General features: G+C 39.9%; 1 protein-coding gene across 1 annotated transcript in view; it reads left to right on the forward strand.

Annotated features, from left to right (window-relative positions):
* The window catches only part of scfd2 (sec1 family domain containing 2), an 88,119-nt gene that overhangs the window by 48,958 nt on the left and 26,307 nt on the right, over positions 1–12,854 (forward strand). The window contains exon 6 of the mRNA XM_086090226.1: positions 3,555–3,849. Within this exon, the coding sequence (XP_085946352.1) occupies positions 3,555–3,849 (295 nt within the window). The remainder of the gene's footprint in view (positions 1–3,554; positions 3,850–12,854) is intronic.

Raw genomic sequence — 12,854 nt, forward strand, 5'->3', positions numbered from 1 at the left:
TCAGTCCTGGAAAGACTGAGGTCGGCTTCTCTGGATTTCAAGCTGGCTTCTCTCTACCTAAGGCTCTTGTAGAGCTGCTGAGGAGAGCCAGTCATGGCCCGTGTTCGCAAACATGGCACAGTACAAAGTGGACATGCAACATTTGTCACAATGAGGGCGATGGACAAAATGAGAGCAATAGAGTGCTCTGTTTATTTAGTTTGAAGAAATATGCCTTTTCTTTTTTTTTTGCTCAATTTTGGACAGTTTCAGATGATAGTAATATTCACAACAAATGTATGGTAATATACAATCTAGTGATATTTATTTTCGTTGGATAACAAAAGTCGATTTAGTGGTATAAATATAGAGTAAATTGACAAATTCCCTCTTATTTCCAGATATATTGATATATTGGATTTTCATTGAAAACCTCAAAACTGTCCTTAGCTATAGCTTAGCTATAGGTGGCTATTCAAAAGTGACTATAGGCTGTTTGCATGCTAGCAAGAGGAAGAATAAGCTGTAACCTTTGTACAGCTTTTCGTCGTGGAGCACATGTTGAGTCGTTATGAACTTGAACGGGGCGATATGTCAAATGTGGAGCACATATTAAATATTTGGAGGATTCAGGAAGTAGCACTTTGGATGGAGCTCGGAGTGTCGGCTGACGAATCGTGCCGGAAGATTCCTCGCACAGCTCCTCTTCCTGCTCTTCACTCCACTGTCGCCATCAGAAAACCATTATTTTTTTCTTAAATGAAGTCTTGCGAAATGTGTCCAAGTCTCATCATGTGTAGGTTAAGATCATGTTTTTTGGACTATTGTAGCATTTCATAGCACTTTTTTTTTCACTCACTGACTCACTGGAAATTCCCCAACCTTTGCTACGGCATGTTGCGTTGTGGTGCGATTACCTTGGAAAGGATGAGTTGGCTAGTTCAAATTGCAGTCATGTGACTTCTCTTCACGAGGGTCAGTCGTTCAGTCAGGTTTTGGCCTGCCTCTTTCCTCTTTGGCTCAGAGCGCATTTCTTCTGGGTCAGATACTGGATACCTCCCCCCCCCCCCCAGCAGGACCACCACTGCGCCCGAACTCTCGCAAAGCCGCTCGCTCGCATTAGAAATGAAATACTGTACATCCTTTCAAAACAAACGCATTGTCTTATAAATACTGTATTATCTCACTGCGGTGGTACTTGAAATTTAATTTTAACAGTCTTAACTGTCATGCAAGTCAAAAGTTGTTTAAAAACAAGCCAGTTGCAGAAGATCCAAATAAGCAATGTCTTTTGTTGACAAAAAGCTAGTTTATACAGGCTCTCTTTGAGGATCAACCAAAATTTTCATGGAAAATATTATTGCATCGCGCAAAAAAAATATTTTACCTTTTCATCACAATTGACAAACAAGCTAGTAAGCTAGTCCGTTGCTTGGAAAAAAGCTGGCTGATACCTGAGGATCAGCCACAATTTCAATGGAAAATATGAGATAACACAAAACACTTTACATTTTGATCACAATTGGCAAACAAGCTAGCTAGCTAGTCCTTTGTTTACAAAAAAAAAACTGGTCGATACCGACTCCGACTGAGGATTTATCACAAATGTTAAAATATAAAGCACGTGGGACTGCCTTTTGATAAGAAGTGACAAGCAGGCAAGCTGGCATGTTCTTTGTTTACAAAAATCTGGTTGATACGGACGGTGGCAGAGGATCAATATACAAAATACAAAACTCCAAAATATAAATACGCAATACAAATAAAGCACATTACTTTTTTATTACAATTCACAAACAACAAGCTAAAAAGCCAGTTCCTGGTTTACGAAAAGTTGGTCAATACTGGCTCGAGCTGAGGATCAGCAACGGATATCATGTAAAGCATTAAAACACAACATAAATTCTCAACCTTCTACCTTTTATTCGGCGTTGACAAGCAAGATAGCTAAAGAGCCAAATGTTCACAAAAAGCTTATCAACACTGGCTCCAACTGAAAATCAACCCTGAATGTAATTTTTTTTTAAATGCTGAAATATACCACACATCAAACATTCTGTATTTTGATCGATCACAAGCGATCAGCATTTTGTAAACAAAAGACTCATATGCGCAAAAGAGATCAAATCAAAAAGCTGGTCACTACCAACTCATTTCTCAAGTCAGCTTAGTCGATCCCCGCCCTTTTGTGTTCTCATTCCTATGAGCTCATGGCTGTTGTGCGAGCACCCAGGCCTGTTATAAACAGTCTGCCAATCGACAGTACGCCATGTCGGGCTGCAAGCTGCACATGTGAGGGACGGACTGGGACCAGTTATAGTTCTGGCCCCCAAAATCAGGTCACTGGTCTGAAACGCTGCCCTGAAATGTTGGCGCAGGGTGGACGTTGTTAGGCCGCTCTGCCAAGCAACACAATGGATGTGAATGGTGGGGCTTGACACACTATTTTTGCCTTGAATATGCAATGGTTAGCTGACATTGAAGAATGGTGTGGCCCTTAGGGTTAAGGCCTATTGTTTGCATTCAGTGAATCCCCACCACAAAAAAAAGTTACCTTGCTGCTTTTTACCTGTTTGGTTAAAAAAAAAGAAGAAGTGTTTTTATAGACATAAAGTGTAAGCCTTAAGTGCCTTGTTGCTTAGAACATGAATGAATTAGTTATGGTTAAATAGAATAAGATAAATAAATATGTCATATATTTGAATATTTGTGTATTTATCATCCCAATATTTAAAAAAGGCCTGTTTCGTAGTATTTTCAGATATTTTTCTTTTTTTTGTGATCCCTTTTATTATTTTTTTTTAACAAATATTTATATATTTTCATTCTCACCCTAATAGTTTTTCTAATACTGTTCTATTTTCAGCTGGTATTCATGTATTTTTCATTCAATATGTATGTATCTTGATCTAATATTATTGTAATTTTGTATTTTGATTTCTAATATTTTTAGTATTTTTTTTTTTACATAATATTATTATAAAATGATTTTGTCCAAATATATTTCACATAATTTTTCTTTTCTGATACCACTAGTATTTTTTAAAATCTTGTTTAGCCATTTGTCTATTTTCAACCAAATCACTCTTAAAATATTTTTCTCTTTTTATCATGATATTTTTTCTAATATTGTGTTCTTTCCATCAATTATTGTTGTCATTCAATATTTTTTTGTTTATTTTTTAATACAATATTATTGTACCTTTTTTTCTAACATTTATGTTTTTTGTGCAAATATTTTTAGTTTTCCCAAATATTTGTGTATCTTTCAATATTGTTGTGTCTAATATTTTGATTAAATTTGTATATTTTTCCTCAAATATTGCGCTTCTGTTTTTTCTAATATGTTATTTATATATTTTAGTAATATTTGCAAGCATTCTTGCTTTGGTTTAATTTTGCAAGTGTTCCCACTATTTTGACATGTACTGCATATTTAAGTATTATCATGACTATTCATACAGCTGCAAAAAATAATATTCAGATGCAAAAAAAAAGACTTTGGTGGAAGCTTTACTGAGTGTTTTCACAGTATCGCTTCCTCATACCCTTCCCACGTATGTTTTGCATATCAGGCTCTCGGAGATGTCGACTTCCCTTCCGTCCTGAGTCAGATGCTGCCCTTGATGAAGCCTCGCGCAGGCCAGGACGGCGACAGCGGCGGCTTCGCGCAGGACGAGTGCGGCCCCGACGAGCTGATCCTTTTGCTGGTGTACTTGTACTCGTTGGCCGACGAGGCCCAGCCGGCGGAGCGGGAGGACACCCGGCTGGGGGCGGAGGTGGAGAAGCTAGAGAGGGAGCTGATCGGAGGGCTCACATTGGCCATTACCAGGGAGACCAGACTCAGCCCCTTGCTGCAAAAACTCACAGGTACATTTACCAAATACATGAGTCGTCACTGACTTTAGTGGGAGGATGTTCTTTAGCACATCACAGTCAGTCATTGATTTATTTATATATATTGTTTTAAAGCAGCCTTTTACAGTCTGGGCTGCGTTAGACCTTCACATCCTTTTCTTCTTTCTTCACACCACGGTCACAAATGACAAAAAGAGATGTACTTATACCCCACGATGACCTTTCACCTAGCAACAACGAGCCCTCAATCAGCACAATAATGAGCGGTTGTACCTGTTCGGTCAACTTGCAATAGTGTGTGTATTTATAGTCTGGTATGTGGCGGCGCATATGAAGGTCGACCATATAGATGGATGGTTTGTCTGCAACCGCAGTGCAATAATAGCGTCTTTAACCTTGAGCTTACAAAATCGCACACACTCCTCTGCTTTATAATTACAGCTACTTTTAGTTGTGGTCTGCTCGTGCACCTTTGCACACACCCTCAAATAACACACTTCTCATATTGCACTTAGACGCACGGGTGGCAAATCTACGTAAAGCGCTAATGAAGGCGGGTTCTTTATTTCTCTTTCTTTCTTTTTTTTTCCTCCCCATGCGAGTTGTCCCGACTTCCTGTTCTCCGTGAGGGGCCTCGCGTCCAAACCCCCGACTCTCGGTTATAAACACTTCATTGCAAGTGACCCCGTCGTGGTGTGCCAGCTGTGTTTTGGTCCGCACATGCGCGTATGTGTGTGCGTGGACCTCACTTTTTAAAGCGTTTGTACACGCCGAGTGAGTTTATATGTAGTAACATGAGGCGGGCGGCCGTCTCGGAGAAAAACATTGATCGTGGCATCGCCCCCCTCCCCCAATTAAAGACCTAAAATGAGAAGCAGACATTGGACGAAACCTGGTCACCATGAGGCTAATAGTAGGGATTTGGCGTAGTACGAGACATGGAGCTCGCCCAAAATGACCGACTGCCTGTTCAACATAGGGCAAGGGTTCTTCAGACTTTCATGTCCTGTTATGATAGACATGTCCATCAAATTTTGTGCCGTTTGTCGAGTTCATAGGTGTCAAACTCCGGTCCTCGAGGGCCGAAGTCCTGCAGGTTTTAGAGGTTTCCCTCTTCCAACACACGCTGATTCCAATCAGCAGGATCGTTATCAGGCTTATGCGGAGCTTGCTGATGAGCTGATCATGTATCAGCTGTGTTGGAGAAGGGAAACATCCAAAACCTGCAGGACTCCGGCCCTCGAGGACCGGAGTTTGACTCCTATGGTCTAGTTAGTAGGATCCCTGCCTCTGATTGAGGCTTATTTGTCAGAATGGTCTATCAGAAGTTTGTCAAAGTACAAGCACTGAAATCAGCCCAAAATGGCTGACTTCCGGCTCATTTTAGCCATGCGTCCTGTTAAGACGTCCGATATCTACTCAGTTTCATTGCTGGTTTTGGAGCTTTTGTTTTTGCTCCAGGGGCTATGCCTAATAACTAATAACATGTTTCCACTACTAGCGTCACTTTTAGCATACTAGTACACAAATCCAGCCATTTCACTGAAGCAACCCCCTTCGCTCCCGGCTGTTTTACTGGATTTTGACTAATTTTGCAAGGCCCACAGAATATTGTGTTATATTGCTATAAAAACCAAAATAAAGATTAGAATTTTTTTTATTTTATCAGGAAAAAACTGTATGTTTTGTATGTGTTTCCGTTTTGCAGCAATTAGCAGTTGTTTCATCATTATTCACAAAATCTGTTCAAAACACTGGCAAAAAGAGCTTGTTGCAACATGGCTTGCTCTCTTATGCTTTGCTGCCACCTTCTGGCCGTTTTTTGTAATAACTACCATTGCTTTAAGTGACCTCTTCAGATCAGAAGCTGCATCAAAACCTTCTGTATGCTCTAACATAAAAACAAAAAAAAAATTAACATACAAATGTACAAATCCTAATTTTATATGTATATATGTATGTATATATGTGTATATATATATATATATATATATATATATTAAAAAAAAAAAAAAAAAAAAAAAAAAAGAGCAATGATGATGACATTTCCGAATGAACAATACTGAGCTCTTAAAAAGAAAAAAAAAAAAAAAGAAAAAAAAATGTACAAATCCGTTTTTGGAAGTGCAGGACAAAGTATAAAAAAAACATATTTATACGTTTTGGGGTTTGAATGAGTTAATAGCATCAAAATGCTAAAATAGTACTGTAGTTTTACTACTAGTTTGCCAAAGTTATTGTGGAGAACTGTCATGCCGTAGTGGGAAAAACATTACTAATGGCAAGACTTTCTACTAGTGCACTCTAGTCTGCACTACATGTGAGGCACAACTGTGCACTAGTTCACTATATGGTACAAGTGCTACTAGACTAGTAACATTAAAATAATCTAGTGCCAAGGTCATACAATATTGTAAAAAAAAAAAATAATAATAATAATAATAATTACTAGTGAGACAGTTGTTCTACTAGTGGCCCCCTGTCATTCTACTAGTTTGAAATGTCTTACAAGTGATAAAAGACGTACTAGTTCATGTAATAAGTGCTAATAAATGCACAAAGGGCTTCCCATAAGCTGGATCCTGATTGGCTGTCGCAACGCTGCTTGCAAATGCCGCTGTTGCGGTCAGCATGCTGATGTCGCAGTGCCCCGCGGATGTGTTTCCTGTCAGCCGTCGTGGCGTTTTTGTTGTCTTTGCGGCGCCGTCAAACTTCCTCCTTCTCGGCAAGAGAGGAGGTGAGCGGGCCAAGCCAAACCTTCCTAAATCTTCACCCCGGGACAGCGGCTCAGTGGGATGAGGCCTGACTTTGACTGCGAGGAACTAATGCCCACTCCCTAGATGGGAATGGTCAAAATGATAAGAAGTCGATTGGCGCAAGGTCACCACAGCTCCATCTGCTGGGTGTGGCGCGTCATTGACCCCTCTTTGCCCCGATGCAAGCAGACTTTAACAGCAAAAGTTTCTTGAGCCGCATCAAAGTTGAATAGCTTTTTTCTCGGCCCATGCAATGTTATACAGAAATTGATTACACAGCGCTATTTTAGGGTCACTGCCCCCGCTTGGCCCCAATGCAAGCGGACTGTAACGGCAAAACGTGAAATAACTGCTATGCACAAAAAAGAGATGCAAAGTTACCGCTGATTCAACACTAGGTTTGTTATTCATCCTGTTCTGTGTGTGTGTTGTAAGAAAGACTGGGGGGTTGTCTCGGCGAAAGCTCCGGACCTCCCCCAAGGCCGCTGTTTGCCTTGGCACGGACCAAGCGAGCGACATGAAAGAAGTCGCATTGAACTTGGTTTTATTTTGCCTACGTCTCAATTTTCTTTTCTTTATTTTTCTTCTTCTCCTTCATTTCCTTGTCCATGTCTGCTTGCACTCCTTCATTTGTCTCCACCAGCACCATTGGGGCTTCCTCCTCTTCACCCCAAAAGGGTCTCCCGGGGCTTGTCGCTGGAGGAAGTAGAGCGCAAGTCGGTCCAACGATCGCGCCTGATTAAATATAGGCACCGTGTTTATGAAATTAGTCTCAATTATTTTTAATTGCTGGTCGTTGTTTCACTTCCTCTCACACACATACTGTATAAACACACGCACACACTCATTGGCAAAGCAGCCGCTCGCCTTGTTCCTGCTAGTTGACTTGATCAGATAAGCTGGTGACACGGAGCACAGGTCATAATTAAAAAGGGAGGTCCATCACAGACCGTCTAGCTCTTCAGACTCTGACCACACAGCGAGCTGTGGTCGGAGACCCCACCCCCCACAAACACCAAGTGGTGAGCTTCGTGGTCGAGGCTCCACCACGGTTGCCTTCCTTTATGTCCGCTTTCCCATCGGAAAAGAAGGAAAGTGTGGCCAGCCGAAATCCCTTCTTCACTGTACAGGGAATATTTTCAAGGAGGCGTATTATGCTATTGTTTTGAAAACAATGGCATAAGGTTTTTGCAGATTTTTTTTAATTTTATTTTTTTACATTAATGAATTACAACATAGTGCAAAGAAAATGACGTTCAATTATTGCCCTCAATATTAAAAAAATAGGATTATTTTATTTTTTGCAAATTTCTCCTGATTGTTTTCTTCTTTTTTTTTTAGACATTAACACATTACAACAAACATCTCCCCCCCATAAAAAATAGCAAAAATCTGCGATAATTTTTTTTCCAGATATTTGCAGATTTTTTTTTTTTATATACATTACTACATCGGACAAATATAATGACATTCAAACATTCCATCCCCAAAAACTTTTGCAAAAATCTGTGGGGTTTTTGTTTGTTTATTGGGCCATTTTTTTGCAGATTGTTTATTTTTTTATTATTTTTTTTATTAGACATTAACCCATTGCAACGTAGGGCAAAGATAATGAATGGCATTCAAACATTTTCCCACAAATAAATAATAATTGGCACAAATCAGCCAATTTTGTTGTTGTTGCTGCTTACCACGTAGGACAAAGGTAATGACAGTCAAAAATTTAATGCAAAAATCATCTGATTTTTGTTGTTGTTGAATGTTTTGTAGACATTGAAAGATTACCCCTTCTAAAAGAAATAAGCAAAAATCTGGGGTAAAATGGCTGAATTATTATAATTTTTTAATTTTTTTAAATATATAAATATATAAATAATTGGCAGAAATGCAGCATGATGATGCTCCAGAAAACCTTGTCTGTCATATCTGAGTTTGTGCAGTAGCGAGGCGTCGTGGCTTTGCGGATCCTCGTGTGCGGTTGACGCCTATGTTTGCTTTAGAATTCCTCGGCGTCTTATTTACGACAGGAAATGCTCTTCATAAAACGTCCCGTCTGTCCGTGGGGACGTGTCAATGGAAATAGGAGACGGCAGACGACGGCCCACGCGCTCACTCATATGAGCGCAAATAGACTCCACGCAAGGGCCGAAAATACATTAGCACACGCGTACGTGCGTGAGGCCCCCCGCACACGCATCAGTTTGTTCAGATTGTGAACCCTCAAACAATGGATAGCGCGTCTACAGGATGCAGCTAAGCTTTATTTGTATGTTTTAAATCTTTAGTCATTCTTATTATTCACTGTGATAATTAAGATATTGGCAAATTAGGACACTGTATTGTACACAAGTACGGAGAGAGAAAAAAAACGTATGTATATATATATATATATATATATATATATATATATATATATAAATAACAGTATTTCTGCAGATTAGTTGGAGTTACAGGATTTAGGGTCTCTGCTTCTTTGTCTTGCTTTAAATTATGCTGCATCTCTTCTAGTAGAACTCAATGCTGCCCGGGCATGTTGTGGCACAACATGGTACTGCACTGAAGGTGTGCAACTCTAAATTTGCACTGTCCTTTAGGCATAGTGTCAAAAAAATGATCGCTTGGTGCCCTGGAACAGCAGAAGTGTCCTTTTCGCGCATATATCTCATTCTCGTGTTGGAGAATTCCTCCAAGGCTCCTCCGCAGCACCAGATGGAAGCTCTCCTGGCGCTCTGAGTCGGCCCGGTCACTTCCTGTCAGGAGGCCTGGTGTTAATCAAGACCTGAGCCAACGGGAACGCCACCCCTTAAACCCCCTCGCCTTGTTCTGCTGCACGCCCTCATTTATCTGCTAACAAATACACTCCCCCATTTTCCCCCTCCTTTGGTTTCATACATCGTAAAAGAAAGAAAAAAAGCAATGTTGGGTCTTATCAAAATGTCCCCATTAAAGGAATGCAGGCCCAGCCAAAAGATAGTAAGGGATTAAGAGTCCCAAAAAGCCAACAACCCCCCCTCCACTATCTTGCACTACGAATGTTTGTACTTACTCGATTGTTCTCTCTGTGGTTTGTGTCCATGGTTTGGTTTACATGCAGCGGAGAGGGAGGACGGACATTCTGTGTGTATTTCATGTGTATGGTTCTCATGTGCGCTGCTTATTATGGGCTGACACAAAAACATTCGTGCACGGGGGGGGGGGGGGGGGGATTCAATTTAGCGCAGATGCTAGCATAGCTGCACTTTTATCAAAACGGTGTCAACATGGAAGAAGATCAACTACAAAAATAATAGTATAAATGACTGACACATTGCAAATGGATGCCTTTTTTTAGATATAACTCATCCTAAATCTCAGTCCACATGATAATAACAACCGTTCTGCTCTTTTCGGGTCGATCGTCCAGTGGCGTCGCCAACTCTAGTCCGACCAGACGCTCCATTCCGTCCGTGTCTGATGTGGCGAGATGAAGGCATGAATGAAGCACTGTTCCTCTACTCGTGGGAAACGTTTTGGTCTAAGAGAGTCATCGCTAGTGTTATCGTGTGGGCGTGCACGTGTACGTGTGCCACGATAATGGCCGTCTGCGGCTCATGCCCCCCCACCTCAGAAAATAAACACATCACAAGTCACACACATGCATGCCTTCCACAAGGGTAGGCCGAGGCCTGGCCCAATAAGAAATAGTGGGGGGTTAGTGTGGTTTATTTTACTATTTTTGTATTGATATTGTGTATTTATTTATTTTTATAATTTGATTCCATAGTCATACGTTGTTTTTTCTTTAGTTTGACTGGTCTTCTGAATTATACGATGTGTATGCGACTTGAAATTAGAGGTCGGACTGGCACCTAAAATCCCCGTTCTCTAATTGTATTGACTTTATTTTGGCATTTTTTAAATATTCTTGGTGCATTACCGCGTTTCCTTTTCAAGCCCCCATAAAACCATGAATCGATTATGTTATATATCTTAATTTTCCCATAAATTCTTAAGAAAATTGAATTTTAAAGGACAATTTTTTTTTTGCCTCTAACCGTTTTATTGAAATTTACTGTTCACGTGAATTGAAAAGTATTTTCTTACATTTATGAAAGACCTGACTTATTGCGCTTTAAGACAATTCTGTATTTTTTTAATGTATATTCACAATTTACAATTGGATTAGTTTGTGAAAATATTTTCATCTCATTCCTGCTGATGTCAATTACTTACAGTAATTTCTGCACTTAAAACTACTACTTTTTTCACTTGCATTCAACCCTGCGGCTAATACAAAAGTGCGGTTTATCCATCAGATCACAAGGGGGCGCACTATTAAGGAGACGCAAGAGCGTCACGCAGAGCAAAACAAACCGAGAGAGCTCAAATACAGTAGGAGAGAGCGAGACATTTTGCGCCCTCATTATGGAAAAGAAAGTAGAGAAATATAGTCGTTTATTTGGCTTGTATTGCACAGTGTGTAAGAGTCGAGTATATGTTCAAGCTTTATGTCCGCGTGAGTTATTTATGTCATGCTAAGCGTTAGCATCTCATCATCAGAGGTTATTGTGGCTGACGGTCTAGCCCAGCATCACCCCTCGGACCTGGATGACACACGCATACGCTCTAATTAGAGACTGCATGAAAATTATCAAATTATAGTTTGTATAGACAGTTTTTAGCTAGTTTTTTAAGTCACAGTGTCAGCGTATAATACGTTAAGTGCTATGTCTGCTAGCGGTCCGCCCTGTAATCCACTTTCACTTGTGCCTCCGGCCCAGCATGAATGCATGTTTGTGTGGGACGCCTGCCTGCCTGCGTGGCCTCTTAGGTCTGCAGATGATGAGGCTCGGGGCCCCCAACGGGGATGTGGGGCCGCGATTAGGAGGATCGGACTTCCTGCGATAGGACGCTTCCTCCCGAGATGCAGGAGTCGCCGCGTATCTTGTCGTGGACAGTGGAACGTCCATTTGACTCCCAGTTTTGTTGGGATTCTCTGAATTTCTCCCATTGGGAGGCATGGAAATTGAGTTCATGAAAAAAAACTGTCTAACTTATACCGTTTGTATCTCTTTTCATGCAAGCAAACGGTCGAAACAACACCATTTGTAGCCGTTTTCATTTAAAGAAATGGACTGAAAATGTTTTCATCAAAAGAAACAAAGACACCATTTGTACGAGTTTCATGTAAACATAAAAAAAACAACTAAATTATACCATTTATGTCTGTTTTTATGCCAACAAATGTTCAAAAGCACAGAGTCCATTTTTTCGTGTAAACAATCAAAGCAGAACACACATGGAAATGGTTGTACCTATTTCCAAGTAAACACACAGTCAAAATGGCCCTTTTTATTCATTTCTATGTAAACAAATGATCCAAACTGAAAAAAATCATTGGCATATAAAGAAAGTCAAAACTACATCTTTTGTATCTTTTCTTTCATGTAAACAGTCAAAACAATGCCGTTTGTATCACCTTTCCTGTAAAGAGACATACATACATGATACATTTAAAAAAAAAAAAAATCAATTTCATGTAAACAATCCATCAAAGCCGAGTTTGTATATATTCATGCAAACAAATGGTCAAAAGTACAGTTTGTATCTGTTTTGATATAAACTTATGGTCATCCGTTTTCATTTGTCAAAACATTTGCATCCGTTTTCTTATAAACAAACATTAAACACGGCACCGTTTTTTTTTTAATCCATTTTCATGTCAACAAAATTGGCCAAAACATCAGCTTTTTTCGCTCTTTCTTGCTCTCATCTGTCTTCTCATGCTAATCTGCATGCTTGTGTGTAAATTGAGATGCTGCATCTTAACAAGAATGTGTCTTCAGTCGGGCTGATCACACGCTGCAAGAAGATGTGTCTTTGTTCTCGGTCCTGCACTTTGTTAAGCGTAGACTTACGCAACACTTCATCTTTTATCCCAGTGCGAGTTTCACACTCACACACGAGCAAGTCCTCCATCCTCTCAGTGGATGTCAGTGACTCATTTGTTTCACTATAAAGAAATCCATACAGTTGAGTATATACAGTATGTGTGTTTGTGTATACAAGCACCATACATTAAAAAAAATTTATTAAGTAAAATCCTGTACATTGATCTGATTGCATATGTATTAAATGGAAATTTGAAGATTAGTTTAAATTACCTAGAACGTTGGAAAACTTTGTTGCCTCTTCCTAAAATTAGACTTCGGTACGATGTTAATTTTTTTTTTTACATATTGCACCAATCAGATCGTCTACAAGCCATGGGAAGACCAAATG

The sequence above is a fragment of the Leptonotus elevatus genome, chromosome 11, assembly GCF_054856555.1.
Source record: "Leptonotus elevatus isolate MCC_2025b chromosome 11, RoL_Lele_1.0, whole genome shotgun sequence".
Taxonomy (NCBI): Eukaryota; Metazoa; Chordata; class Actinopteri; order Syngnathiformes; family Syngnathidae; genus Leptonotus; species Leptonotus elevatus.